At 36.5% G+C, this 15,527-nt stretch overlaps 1 protein-coding gene across 2 annotated transcripts; it reads left to right on the top strand.

Moving 5' to 3' along the window:
- Nucleotides 1-324: 324 nt before the first annotated feature.
- DNTTIP2 (deoxynucleotidyltransferase terminal interacting protein 2) lies at nucleotides 325-14,801 on the top strand. Of its 2 annotated transcripts, none has more exons than XM_036236592.1 (7): nucleotides 325-444; nucleotides 1,473-3,109; nucleotides 4,485-4,641; nucleotides 7,313-7,408; nucleotides 8,635-8,799; nucleotides 10,370-10,479; nucleotides 13,214-14,801. In XM_036236592.1, exons 1-7 carry the CDS (start codon nucleotides 373-375, stop codon nucleotides 13,305-13,307), a joined length of 2,331 nt encoding a protein of 776 aa, XP_036092485.1. In that variant the 5' UTR covers nucleotides 325-372; the 3' UTR covers nucleotides 13,308-14,801. The 2 variants fall into 2 exon arrangements, with proteins under 2 accessions (XP_036092485.1, XP_015989711.2); XM_016134225.2 differs by having other exon boundaries at nucleotides 4,503-4,641; nucleotides 13,214-13,623.
- The last annotated feature ends 726 nt before the right edge of the window (nucleotides 14,802-15,527 follow it).

Here is a 15,527-nt window from a genome sequence, read left to right as displayed (position 1 = left end):
CCACCACATCCCTGGATATACATCAAGACTTTTAGAATTGCCAAAGATGGAATAGGGTTGCGATGCAACTTCCAATTTGTGTGAAACGGGGCGAGGGCCCTCCGTTCCTACGAGTTTTGTCACCTCCACTAACGTCCTTCCCTACAAAAGGTTGGTCTGCGTCTCCTACCGCACTGGAGTTGGATGCTAAAAGCCTATGCTTGGCGATAACCGAGTCTGATGGCCGCCGCCGCCTACATAAGAGAGGCAGAAGCACGTAAGAAATTCTCGCGAATTCCGACGTCCTCGCGGAAAGCGCGACGGAGGCAGTTCTCTGACGCACTTCCTGGGCGCCGGAACTGAGGCAGCGTGCGGTGGCCGCAAGCCGACGAGATGGTGGTCACCCGGTCGGCGCGGCCTCAGGCCAGTATTCAAGCTACGTCGGCTGAAAACTCTGGGCAGAAGGTAGGAAATAGCAAGGTTCCCTCATTCCTCCTCGACGCTTCTCGGATCGGTGCTCTGGGAGGTTATAGGGCGGTGCGAAGGTTCCGCGGAGCGTGAGGAGCGGCGAAGAGCCCGCGCTTGCGCGTGCTGCTGAGTACCAGGTCCAGCCGTAAGCCTGTCGCATGCTCTTCAGTCCTCACTAGTCTTTTAAGGCAGACCTTAGTGCGGAACAGAGAGGTTAAGTAACTTGCTTTGGGTAGTTCAGCTCCGTAATGCAGATACCCAGCTCGAGCCTTTTACCTTTACTGTTCACACCGTATTAAGGACTAATTTCGGCCACCAAGTGTGTGAGCCTAATTTAGCTGGTTTGGATAGAAGGACACCGTTTTCAGGTGGTGAGACTGGCGGTGGCCCCATAGCACCTCCTTTTGGCCTGGGAGGGTGTGCGGTGATGCCTTCTGGTGGCTCTCGGTGGCGCCGGTCGTCCACTGCTTCTGATTTCTTTGATGAAGGGAGTGGAACGTTAATTCACTTAATGTATGTGAAGGTAACGGGAGCGACCGATTCTGTCAGTGTGTGTGCCTAACCACATCTTTGCTCAGTTAATATTCTCCTTCACTCTTCCCCATGCGTGTGTAGTAATGATGTAGGTCCACCTAGCATATTTGACTTTTTTAAGTGAATAAATTTTTTTCTTTTCAATTACGATTTTCTAATTTAAAAAATTTTTTTTCTCGCTAAAGTCATAACCAAGACTTGGGTAAGGCAAGTGAAGCAAGGCCCTGGAAATGCTGGGGCAAATCCAGTCATGGCTGGTGGTAGTGGCAGTAGTGATGAGGCAGGACCCTGAAAGTACAGGGTCAGATCCAGTATTTTAAATTTTGATTTTTTTTAAAAGTCATGGGTGGTGGGGGGGGGGGGTTGTGTTCATCTCGTTGACTGAGTTTTTTAGTGCTCTGTTAAAATTTGCTCCTGAGGGGAGTGTCTCATTCACTTTGCTCCTGTCCCAGCCCTACCTAAATTAATAGTGTGTTTTTTCTGGCTTACAGAATTCTGCTAAAAGAATTCAGGCATGTCTAAAAGGCAGGAAGGAATCTCCATCTGATGACTCCAGGATTGCTGAATCACAAAGCACTAAGAAACAAAGTCCAATCCCTAGAACTCCTAAAACTGGAAAGAGGAAGAGCAGAACTACAGGCTCATTACCAAAAATGAATAAACTATCTACTGATGGAGAGACCTCTGAGGCAGAGTCCAGTAGTTCTGTATCTGAGCTCCAAGATCCCATTTTAAGAGTAACTAGGAGAAGGAAAATCTTAGTTGCATGCACCCCAGTGTCCAGTGTTAGGAAAAAACTAAAAATAACTCCAATAAATGAGTCTCATACTGAAGAAGAAGTCTCCGAAGCAGAATCACATGTTTCAGGTATTTCTAGAATTGTGCCTTCTACAGTAGTAACTACAAGAACCAGAAGAATTAAGGCTAAGGCTAAATCCCTAACAGATCCAAGCCAAGAATCACATGCAGAAGCTGTTTCCGATGCTGAGTCATCATGCTCAGATATTTCTACGTTTTCTGGATTTGTAACTAGGAGAACAACAAGGAGTATGCAGAGGAAATTACAAGCAGTAACAGAGGAGAAAGATACTAAGATTATACCAGAAAATGAAAAGCCGATGATAAATATACCTATGAATTCAGATACCAGACAAACTTCACCTTATATACAAGCAAGATTTCTTTCTCAGATAAATGAGCCAGATTTCTCTAATAACGAAATCTGTAATGATTTTGATGATGATTCTTTCCATGGAAATTCAGAAAAAAAACTAATAGTGCAAAAAGGCCAACATTTTAATATCCAAGAGGAAAAACAGGTCAGTGTTGCACCTCTCAAAGAAATAAAGCAGAATCATAAAAGTTTAACTGAAGAAGCTGAAGGAGTGATAGATGAGGGAAAAGAAATTAATGAGAAAAATTCTGAGTTGACAAGTCTTTCTGAACATCAGGACACTAGCCTTCAGCAGTTAGTTTCTCAAAGGCATTCAACCCCCCAAAGTAACAAAACCACATCAAAGCCCTCAAATATGAACTGTGAGGCTATAATGAAATCATTAGCTCAAACATTTGCAGTTGTGGAAATAGACAGATGGACTGAAGAGAGAAAAAGCACTATGAAAACGAGTTACTTGAAATCTAGTGATGGTGGTGGTAGTGATGAAGAGTGCACTGTTATAGCCGTCAGTGACAACATGAACAAAGAAAAGAATGTAGATTTTGAGTGTGATGCCAAAATATACAAGTCTGAGCTCACCAAATCTCAGGATGCAGGCGATTCTATTTTATTACTTAGCAGCAGTGATGAAAGCCAGCAGTCCGAAAACAGTGAGATTGAAGAGGACACTCTGTGTTTTGTTGAAAATAGTGGTCAAAATGAGTCATTAAATGGAGATTCAGAAAATATGTTAAGTGATAATGCGTTGTTTGTAATTGACACAACTCCTGGATTGAACGCTGATAAAAATTTTTACTTGGATGAGGAAGACAAAGCCAGTGAGGTTGCCATTGAGGAAGAAAAGGAGGAAGAGGATGAAAAAAGTGAAGAAGAACCATCAGACCATGACAAAAATGAAGATGATGAGTTTAGTGATGAAGATGACTTACTTAATAGCACAAAGTCTAAACTGTAAGTTTTACCTTTATTTAAAAAAGTTTTTGATAACATTTTTCAAGTGGCTAATTTACCATAAAATATAATAGCTTGGGAATTAAAATTTTTACCTCAGGTTCTTTATGGGAAAGCTCTTGTTTTCAGCATTTTCCTTGTCTCTGGATGCTTTTTTAAGTCATTTTTCCCACCAGTGATAGCTAAAAATGTTCCTTTTGGTGATGTATTAGAAATCGTTTGTTGGAATTTTCCTGCATGATTGTCAAGAGCAGTATAAAAGGGAAGGAAAATAACTTATTTTAGTACTACATGTTGATTGTAGAGAAGTTGAAAAATAGAAGCCTGAGAAAAATAATCACCGATAATCCTATTTATCCCACTTTGAAAAGTGTTAATGTTTGGGGTTATTTCTTTAGTTACTTTTTCCTTTATAAATTTGTTTTTCCTAAGCTCAAGACCTTGGTAACAGTGTATCTACTGAAAATACAGGCATCTTGGTAAGGAACTATGCATTAACAGATGCCCAGTCTTCACTTTAAACCAATGAAATCTATCTCTAAGGCTAGACTCCAGCATGCTTACTTTTTAAAGGTCACACTCCTACCTAATAATTGTAATTTACATTCATAATCACTGCCAGGGTACTACAATAGAATGATTTCACTTTCCAGTAGAGGTTGATTATCAAAACTTTCAGCTGCTTAGTTTACATGAATAATTAGGAAAGAAAGTGACTGTACATCCAAGTGTACTTATAAGAAGGCCTTTCAGTAATATGAAGTAAAAATTCTCATAAATATAGCAGGAGTCCAGGTCAACTGCAGAAGATTCTAGTTTAGTAGAGGTCTCGGATATGACATTTTTAAAAAGCTCCAATGGGAAATATGGATGCTCATTACTGTTTAAAACTCACTTGATTTAGAGGCATTACCAAATGCCTTTGGTTACCCAGAAAAATATTCTAAGTTTGGATAACTTGAAAGTTCACTCACAGTAGAAGAACCTGTCTTTCTCATTGGTTTTAGAAATGGAGGTAAGTACATTTAGTAACTCACTACCTATATATGAAGTTGAGCTGAATTGCCAGATTATCTCTTCTTTTCTTTATAAAAATCCTTTTATGAAATCTGTTGGCATATTATGTGGTCTTACTCCTCTTAAAGAAAATCTGGAGAATAAACTTGGATATGATCCCCAAAAGATTTTTTGTTTCATTATTCATCCCAGAATTCTTTTCTTAATGACTTTATCAGATTTAAAATATGTATTTGTTCATCTTTTTCAGAACTCCATTGTAAAAATTTTTTTTGTTGACAGTTAAATGGGAGAAAGGAAAAAAATGATTTTAAAAAATAGTCTCAATTGTTTCCATTTTAATTAATTGATCTTTAAGTGATCATTTTTCTTTCAGTCTAAAATTGACAAGCAGCAGCATAGACCCTGGTCTCAGTATCAAGCAATTGGGTGGTTTGTATATTAATTTTAATGCAGACAAACTACATTCGAACAAGAAAACCCTAACACAGATCCAGGAGAAAAAGAAAAATGAGGTAAGTTACATGAAGTGTCTCGTAGGTTTTTGTAGAACTAGCCAGTTACTTGTAGAAATGGTTAGAGTCTCCTTGGCAAGAGACTCATTTTTTTTTTCTTTTTATAAAGTTTTAGCGGTAAAAGGTGACTACACTTGAAAAATAAAGTAACACAGGATCAATGTTCCTCTTCCTACACTCACCGCTTATGATGCCCAGGGGCTGCATTTTCTGTTTTCTTGCTGTACTTTTCTTAACTGTTCTGAACCCTGTTGAAAATCTGAAAGCTGTGCGTGCCTCCCTCACCCTCCAGAAAGAAGTGCACATGTGCATATAGACATAAAATTGTACATTTAATTTTGGAAGGAAATTATAGAATAAGTAACCTCATCTAAACCCTTGGCTTTAGCTGCCGCTTTGCACAGCTTCTTCCCACCTCTGTATTTTTCAGCCGTGGTGCCTCTCAGGTCTTTCTTCATATCTTTAAATTCTGGTGGCTGTTACCTGTTCATTTGTGCTCAGGCACTGGACTTCACTAATTGCCCTATTTCTGTTCCCTACCTAAACCAGCTTGTCTTCTCTATCCTGGTTAATGACTGCCTAAATCTCTTTCCCTTTTGTAGTCAGTCACTAAGCCTGGGCTAGATGCTTCTTACATTGTTTCTACTCTGTTTCCTCCTTTTCACTCCACTGTCACTGACTCATCCAGGCCTTTGTTCTTCAACTAGACTACTGCAGTAACAACCTTACTCTTTGTTCTTCAAGCTCCTCTCCATATTCTTGCTATATTTCTCTTTCTAAAAACAAATCTGACCATGATATTCTCTTAAGTTCTTGAGTGATTCCTCGGTTTTCAACGTACTTGTGTTTCTCCAACTCTGACTACTGTGTTCTCACCATGGAAAACTACTATAGTTCCCTGAACATACCCTGCTCTTTCCCAGTCCAATGCAGAGATCATAGATCATTGCCTTTGGGAAACATTCTTTGAAACTCGTCCTTCCCCAAACCTCCTCTGTGCTGCAGTACCTGGTAGATTCATTATTAATCATGATTTAATTGTTATTTTACTGTCTTTTATCTTTGTATTCCTAAATCAGGATTTCCAAACCTCAGCAATACTGTTGTTTTGGGCTGGCTAATTCTTTGTTGTGGGAGGATGTCTGCATTCTTGGATGTTTAGCAGCAGCCCTGGCCTCTAACCCACTAGATGCGAGTAGCATCCATACCCCCTAAACACACCAAAAATATCTTCGGATGTTGCCAGTTTCTCCTGACTGAGGACTACTTTCCTAATGCCTAGTATGCTACTTGACACACAATGAGCTCTTAATTGTTAAATAAATGTCATACTCTCTTTTCTGAATGGTAGGAAAATCTAGGCTGCTGCTCTATGCCCCAAAACTTCTAGGCCTGAACCTGAATTAGGCCTATCTGAATTTCTGAGTTGATAATGTCAAATGTTATTGACTAAATTAATATTTGCTGTATTTCTGTGAGCTATTTTGAGGGTTAAGGAGTAGTCATCTTTAGCTTTTGCACTGACATGACTAATTACCCGTATAAGTCCTCTTCTGTGGGAATGCCTGTACTCTTTTGGGTTTTCATTTTTAAATAAGGTGTTCTTATTAATTTGTAGAAATGTATTTTGTATTTTAGCGGTATTAACCTATGGTCTTTTACTTGTCTTTTTAAAGGTGTTTTTAATTGCATAAGTTTTAAAATTTTATGTGGTCAGATCTGTTAACCTTTTAATGAATGACTACTGCAACGTTTTTTTGTTACTTGCCTAGGATGACTAAATAGTGTCACACTGTTTATGTGACCATGGCTAATAAATACACAAAAAGGTGATCAGCAAATGAAAATAGCCAAGAGGCATCACTGATAATATACAAAAAGATTACCACTACTGTTGGTGGCACTGTAAAGAAAGGCACATTGATTATCTGTTTATATTGTTTTAATGCAAGACAATTTAGCAGTATATCAAAATTTAAACAACCCATTTTTGGAATCTATTTATAGAAATAATCACAAATATGCAGAAGTGATTACAATGTTTAATGGAAAAAAAAGTGTTTAATAGAGACTTAAACTAAATGTCAGAAGAAAAATTGTGATGTATTTGATTTGTGTATGAATTGACATTGAAAGATCCAAGATACATTGAGTTGCAAAAAGCAGATTTGTCTAGATAGGTGGTATAGCATAGAGTGTTTTTTAATTGAAACATGTATCGCTGTACTTAATAGTGTAGCCAATTTCTTCAGATCACAAGAAGCTGTTTCACCAACATTATTAAAGAACTTACTAAAAACTAGTCACGTTTTTTTCAGAGGTTTCAAGAGCTCTTGTGGCATTGTTCCTATTGTCTATATTCCACTTGTTTGGTGCAGGTAGGTGGTTGTGAACCAACAAATACAAATGGACACATTTATGTAAATCTCATGTGTGCAGATTTCCTAAAATAATCCTGCAGTTTGCCTCCTAAAATAGTTTTATTATGATACAATTTATAAATTTAAGGACAGGAACAACTTTGCAGTAGTATATGCATAAAGAAAATTAATATATTTGAAGTAGTCTTCAGTCCGAGAGGTATTTCCTTTATAAGAGAAAAAAATGTTGAAGTTAAATGACATTCTGACAATCTTTTAAATCTTTTAAAACCAATTTAATATTTTTATAGTTTCTGCAGAAAGCTGTCATTACTCCTGATTTTGAAAAAAAAGACTGTGTTCCACCATACCGTGAATCAAAGTATCAACTTCAAAAAAAACGCAGAGTAAGTATGACTCTCATTACTTAGACTGTTTAGATGTGTTCAGCAATATGTGTTAAGCTCATAAAGCATCATTGTAGTCTGTGCCAATCCAGTCTCATCTAGTGTGATCACTCATGTTCTAAGGATGGAGTGACTGGGACACTGGAAATTGTGTTATGTATCACCAGATCACCACAGTGTTGTGCATGCTGTTGCTGCCTGTCCGGTATCCCTTTTTAAAATGAAGCAAATTTGATGTTGGGTAAAGTGTGAAAAATACACACACACGTATGTATGTATATCCAAAAAAAATTGTCATGGATATCAAAGGGCCTGTAAACACCTTTTATATGGATTTTCACAAAGTAAAAGCGCACCAAGTGTTACACATAGATGCAGCTTTTTTTCTTCCTAAAAAACAGTGACAGCCACCATGCAAGGTCACTGTCCAAACCTCTTGGCTTCTGGGTACTGTTCATTAAAGGATAGGAACTCTGTTACAGGCTATTGTAGGGAACTTAATGTAGCCAGCTAAAAACCCTGGTCTACTTAACCTGCTATTTTCTTTAGTAGAACATAGGGGATTGCATCCATTTGGCATTTCAACTAATAAGCATAAAGAAATTATAAAGAGAACTTGGAAGAAATTCGAAGAAGGTGCTCCAGTAATAGCTTGTCACTATTATGAAGCACATTGGTATGCGGTAGACATTTCATATTTGTTGTACGAATGTAACAAAAAATAAAATTAAGCATATCACTTGCTAGTTTTCAAAAAAATGCTTTTCTTCTCAAAGAAATAGAAATTTCTTGACTGTTGGACTGAGTGACTTAGAGATACACAGGTGACTGAATAAAAGTGTTAATGTTTATGTTTAAGCTCCAGAAGTGAAAATGTTTTTGCATATTATCTCATGTAGGCTGTTTTAGATAAGAAAAATTAAAGCTGTGGGTTATTCTCCCACCAAATCAGCAGTTCTTACTAAAAGACAAAATTAAATTTTAAGGAGCCTTCATTTATGAAACTGATAATGCGTTATGTAATTTACATAAAGCATAGAGATATCACTTTTTTCTGATTTAATTCCTTTTATGAAAGATGAATCTGGAGAGTAATACATTCTGTGAAGTAACCTTATTTGTTTTTAATTAATGAAATTTTCTGTATGTAGAATTTTGGGGGAAATGAGGTATAATTTATACACTGTTAAAATTAGAATTTTGTTTGTTTTTGAAATCAATTTCAGAAAGAGCGACAGAAAACAGCAGGTGATGGCTGGTTTGGTATGAAAGCTCCAGAATTGACGGATGAACTAAAAAATGATCTCAAAGCACTGAAGATGAGGGCCAGCATGGACCCAAAAAGGTTTTACAAGAAAAATGATAGGGATGGCTTCCCTAAGTACTTCCAGGTAAAAAGCAAACACAATATTACTACTGATGATCTATGGATTTTAGTTTGGAAAGTACTATACTGCGATCTTTCTCTTTACTAAAATAGACAAATATTTACAATGCGCATATGCTCAGGGCATATAATAATGGCCAGAACTCAATTCAGACAGCCACCAGCTAGTAATGACTTTCTGTATAGAGACAGTGTTGCAGAAGGTAACTGGGTTCCTAGGTCAGCTCTCTAAAAGTTATAGAACCTGTAAGACGGCTATTCCATATATGAACACTACTAGCCTAAGAGCAAGAATCCTTGCAGGATCTAGGGGAAAGGGGAATCATTTGCACCAAGCTCCTCTTCTTTTCAAGGCAAGTTCTGAAAATAAGTTAAAAGTTGGTTTTCAAAGTGTTTTCAGATGAAAGTCCAGTAGAGCCATCCCCTGGTAGCTTTTTGAAGTTCATTTTGTTGTTCTTGACTACCTTTCGTGTTACTCATCTGCATTATTATAATAGTTCTCCCCCCCCCACCACCCCCTAGGTCTCTAGTCTCTCCTCCACATTGTAGCCAGTCATCTTTTTTTTTAAAACAACAACAACAACAACAAAAAGGCAGTCTGTTTATGATACACCTCAGATCACTATCACAGGTGTCATTCAGTGTTAGATGCAGTGAGTCTTTGTGACCTGTAGAATCTATATCCCTTAATGTAGCCCTTCACAGTGTACACTCAAACCAGTTCACCAACCCTTCCTTAGTCACGTAGCCTCTTAAATGTGAACACATTCAACTATTCAGTCCCTCAGAATATGCACAGACTGGTCTTGGCCTGACTTTGCCTGTGCTTGGCTCTGCAGTTTGCTTGGTGAAATTTTACCCATTTAAATTCAACCTTAAATGTCACTCTTTATGAAACCGTCTTTACCTCTATTAGGATTGGTCACTTAGTCTTCAGAGCCTTTTTAGTGTTTTGTTCAGCATAATACTGTTGTGCTTTAATTTTTCAGTTACCTAATGGACCTTCCTTAAGACTATGGGCTCCTCACTGCCAGGGATCAGATATTCTTTGTTTCCTTACTACCTAGGACAGTGCTTGACACATAGTAGATGCTTGGTAAATTTTATTCAGGTGAATATACGAACTAATGCAGAGTGGTCAATAAGAAGGTTCTAAGCTGGCAGTATTGATGATAACCTAGGAGGTATGTAGTAGAATTGTTGTGTCAGTTTCATTAAATTGGGAAGCTGAAACAAGTTTGTAATATCTGTCCCACTTTTTCCCTCTAGTTACACTGTTCAAGAATTTATGTACTGTCTAGCATTAAATGTATAACAGGAATTTTGGATTTATTACAAATTCTAGTAAAGAAATATCATTAGTATGATTTAATGCAAATTGAATGTGATATATTTTTGCTTTTAAAAAATGGCAAAATTAACTTTGATACTGGTCTAATGTAAGCTTGTGTTTTTCATTCCTTTCTATAAATATACTTTGTTAATATATCCGTCTACTTTATTAGATACTCTGAAATTTGAAAGCCATGTGGTATTCAGGTATCGCATGACTCATTTCAATCATTTGTTCCTAGATTGGAACCATTGTTGACAATCCAGCTGACTTCTACCATTCACGAATTCCTAAGAAACAAAGGAAGAAAACTATTGTGGAAGAACTGTTGGCTGATTCTGAGTTCAGAAGGTAAAGAAGTTTATGTTTCACTTTATAATTGTATGCTTTCCTTTAGAATATGCATAAACTTTAAATTTCAGATAATTTTTAAATGCTTTATTGCATAGTTTCTCAACAGCAGCACTATTTACATTGTGGATGGGATAATTCTTTTTGGGTGGACTTCCAAGTGCATTGTAGGATGTTTAATAGCATCTTTGGCCTCTACCCATTATATGGCACTAGCACCCTCTCCCTCACCCCATTCAAGACAATCCGAAATGTCTTCAGAAATTTCCAATGTCCCCTGCAAGGCACCACCATTCCCAGTTTAGAACCACTGCTTTAGAGGGAAGCTTGAAAATATTTGACTGGCTAGAGAAGAATGAGCCTGCAAAGAAGACTGGGAAAGAATAGCCAAGGGATATTAAGAAAACCAAGAGGGCACAGTGTCATAGAAGTCAAGGAAAGAGAACGTTTTAAGCAGATATAAGCCAGACGGAGTGGTTAACTGGGTAAATGCTGCTGAAACATCAAATGAAACAAGAACTAAAAACTTCCTTTGGGTTTAGTTACATCGAAGTCACAGTAAATTTCGCAGGAGTTTTAAGGGAGTGATGGGGAGGAAATCAGACTGGAAAATGAGTTGAAAATGAAGAACATAACTGAAGAAGTTCAGTTGTGAAGAGGGAGGGAGAGGCAGGGCTAGTAAATATGGAATTAGAGGATTCTTTAAAAATGGGAGCAATCTGAGTATGTTCAAATGTCCTTGAAGCAGCTACATTATAGGAGATTTAAAAGCATGTCTCATACAGAAACCTCTTGCTGAGGCTCCAGATTGGTTTAATAGCCAAAGTGAAAATATTTATCAGGGGTTTTAAAAATAATGTAGATAATAGGCAAGGAAAACACATTTTCCTCAGAGCGTTATGTAAGCTATTTATTTAATGAGTCTTGGTAATGGTAAAAATTTTAGAAATAAGCACTGTCTACATTGCCGTGATTTTGAGATTGTCATCAAGGTTACAGTAGGTCAGTTTTTATCCATATATGGTAAGTGTTGAAACACTAAAAACATCTTAGAATAAGAAAGTTGAGACAGTAAACTAGAAATTTAGAATGAAAGTCATAAAATTACAGGTTAGAGGTTGTCTTATCAGTTCATTGTTTTCCATACTTCAGTCATTGAATACAATTTTCCCAGTGTTTTCATCATCTGTAAACTGCTTGCTTTAAAAGGAGACTTTATAGATATTGTAAGTGGGTGTTATTTTTCTATGTACATTAAACATTACTTTAAATGAATATTGTTAATCACCTAAATTTATATGCCACATTATATGAAACGCTCTACTAGTCCATCTCTCCATGAAAGTTTTAATCCTCTCTACAACCATCTCAAGAGGTTTTCTGTCTTTTGACCACTTTGGGATAGGGAATTTAACCAAATATATTTAATGCATCGGGTGTTCATTAGTAGTAATATCCTGACAGAAGAAAATATGCTTTTGTGTTGTGTGTGGTTTTTAATTTTGTTTTTTATTTTTAATCTAACTTTGGGTTTCTTAGAAAGTGTATAAGTTGTGGTTTTAGGTTTTGAGTGAGCCGTAAAGTTGTAAATGGCTTAAATAGTTTGTTTTAAAGAGACTTTTAGCTTATCTTCACTTGGTAATGTGATATCATTTATGTAACACAGTGAACATGCTTTAGAACAAAGGAGATTTTGTATGCTTTAGAGAATTTTTTAACTTTCCATAATTGTACTGACAGCCCTTTATTGAAGCTTCTAGCTACTACACCATTATTTTTCTGCAGTAAATTGTACTTCTATGTTTCTAAAGCTCAAAGCCCAGGGAATTATAGCCTATAGCAGCAGTTCTCTGGTCTGAGGATGCCTTTAAACTTAAAAATTATTGAAGACCCAAAGAACTTTTGTGGGTTACATTTATCAGTATTTACCATGGTGGAAATTAAAATTAAGAAACTTTGATATATTTATTAATTCATTTAAAAATAATAAACCCATCACATATTAACATAGTTTCATGAACAAAACAAAAATAATTTAGTACAAATCTCTTTAACGTCTAGCTTAAAGACAGTTGGAGCCTCATATCTGCTTCTGCATCAGTCTGCTATGATAACACACATTATGAAGCCCCTGGAAATCTTCAGTGAACGCTATACACTCATGAGAGAATGAGCATGAAAAAGGCAACAATGTCTTAAGTAGTATTGTGAAATAGTTTTCACCTAATGAACCCCTTGGAAAGATCTCATTCCCAGACTATACTTTGAAAACCATTGGTCTGTGGTGTATTTCTTAAGGTTCTAAGAAATATATTGTGTATTTTTCAGATAAGTGTAAACTTTTTGTTCTGATTAGTCCTTATTTTACATTTCTATTCCACAAAAGTATTTAAAGCATTTGATATTCTCTGGTAGCTGGATGTAGGGCATGGGTCTCTAGTGAAAGTGAAGCATTTTCAAGAGCTTCCCTCTACAGTTGCCATTTTTTCTTAATAGACTAAGCTCTATGAGGGCAGGGATTTTGGCTCTGGTTCACTCCGGTCTCCAACTCCTAGTGTGGCTCCTTACACACAGTGGAACTTAGTACAAACGTGATGAATAGATGGTTAAAATGCAAAAAAAAAAAAGAAAAAAAAGATTTAGAAGTGGCTTCCCCCTCACCAAAAGGTTACATTAACTTCTAATGTCTGTTATGTCATACTTTAGAATTTAAAAGTTTGGTTTTTCTTTTTAGATATAACCGAAGGAAGTACTCAGAGATCATGGCTGAAAAAGCAGCAAATGCAGCAGGAAAGAAGTTTCGAAAGAAGAAGAAATTTCGCAATTAAGTTTCACAAAGCAAACCACAGTATTTTACATCTTCCCTTTATTTATTTACTAAAGATGTTTTTGAAAACTAACATAAAATAGACCAGCCCTATTTGTAAATAGGGATCTCTTTTTGGAAAAAGTTGATTTGAGAATCATGTGCCCCTTGGAATAAAAATAATTGTGTTTATAAAAGACCCACCCATGCTTAGACCCTTTGAGAGAAGAAAGGAAAAGAACCTAAACCAATTTAAGATAATTAACATTTTTATAAAGTTTTCAGTGCTTGGTTATTTAAAGAAAATTGAATTAAAAGACATTAGTAGAAAGTATAAAGTTTGTTGACATTTAAAAATCTTTAAAATAATGTTTAAAGATATATGTAACAATATTGTAATTAACAGTATTTCAATTAAGATGTAGAGGTATGTGTGTAGGGGGAAGATGATAGACAAGAAATGCCCTTTTACGAGCTGTAAACGTAAGTCCAGAAAATACAGATACAGGGATCTGCTTGCGGCCAATATAAAAGTCATGGTTGAAACTAAAAGAATGGTACAAGTGTTCTTAGAGAGCAAACGTATGTTAGTACGTGACCAGAGAGCTAAATAAAGGTATAAAAAGGACTTAAAAGATAATGAAGACTACCTAGAAAATTTTCGGGTTAAAGCTGATTATAACAGGCCTTCAAAATACCTTAAGATCTTGAAAGATTTCTAAAATAGTCCATCTTGTTCCAGAATGTTTTTAAGACACATTAAAAAAAAAAAAAAAAAAGCCTACAACACAGCTAGTGTTTTTTTGTTTTAAGTGAGGAAGTTGGAGAAAGAAAAAAGTCAGGATAGAAGAAATTAGTTGAAGCCAGACTGAAGTTAAACAATTCTATGAAACTGTGCCTAGCATAATTTCTAACATCCAATACAAAAATCAGTTCTGTGTTCAGTGTTGTCTGCCTTAAGATAAAAACAACTACTTGAGAGAAACACCATTATCCTTATAATACCTGAGATCATGGGTCCCCATAACAAGGATGTAAGATGGGAGGCTATACTTGACTGTCCAGAGGATAAATGGCAGGGTTTTAAAGAAAAGGAAAAAGGGGTGAGGAAGTCTGTATAGAAAAGTTTAAAAATCCTTTAGTAACTGGGATAAATTCATGGGATCCCACTCTTAGAAAGAGCAAATTAGAAGAAAACATATAAAACATTTTAATACTATTTCTGGGATATGTGCAGGTATTCGTTCAGTTTAGTCTCTCAAGCAGTGACAACTATTTGGAATAAAGTACAATTTATTGAAAGTTTTCAGTAAAGGTTAAAACAAAATAATGCTTTATAGTTAACTAATTCCTCAAGCATCTGACTAAAATGTAAAATTCATCTTCTCATTGTTACACCATTTAAAAGTGAAGAAATGTTTCCAGTTTTAAAAGCTTCCAAGAAGCAGGGTCAAAAGCATGACCTGTAACTGTCATAAGCAGATCACTGTTTTATAAAAGAAACATCGCAAAACTATGAAATGTGAAATTAGGTAACAATGGAGAGAGGTTCTGAAATGGAAAGGGTGATCCATAAGTACTCACTGTACACCAACTGTGAGAAAAGACAAAAACAATTTTTAGGCCCAGGTTATGGGTTGGTACATATGTTCATTCCAATTATAACTGCCATAGCAAATTACCCCAAAACCCTGACTCAAAACCACCACCATTTTATTATAACTAACTCATGATTCAATGGGTCAAGGCTTGGCTGAGTGATTTGTGCTCTTCACAATATCAAATAAGGTCATTTGGTGGTATTCAGCTGGCAGCTAAGCCAATCTGGAAGGTCTAAGACACTTCCCTAATATTCCTGGCACCTGATAATGTTCTCTTTTAAAAGTATGATGACAATTGAAATTTTTCTTTAGTTTAACAGTATAGCATAAAAATTGCTATAAAATCATGACCCCCACACACTGTATGGCACTGAAAGCTCTAGCCTAGTTAAATGGGCTCAACACATTAGTATTTAGGAAGTCCTCCCCACCTGCCTCTTTCCTAGTTACCCCTCCTAAAGTAAACAGGTTACCTGATTGAAGTGAGCCCAAGATAGTGATGGGGCTGCATTTTTTACAAATGAACAAGGTTGCTGTATAAAATAGGTCAGAAACCATGTGCAGTCACACTTGCCTTAGAGGTCAGGCCTGTCATCCTCTCACCCAAACAAGGTGGGAAATTGGACTTGGGGCTTTCCTGA

Source organism: Rousettus aegyptiacus, unplaced genomic scaffold (assembly GCF_014176215.1).
Source record: "Rousettus aegyptiacus isolate mRouAeg1 unplaced genomic scaffold, mRouAeg1.p scaffold_m13_p_1, whole genome shotgun sequence".
NCBI classification, from domain to species: Eukaryota; Metazoa; Chordata; class Mammalia; order Chiroptera; family Pteropodidae; genus Rousettus; species Rousettus aegyptiacus.
Note: the sequence above shows the minus strand (reverse complement) of the source record. Positions and strands in the feature narration are given on the sequence as shown.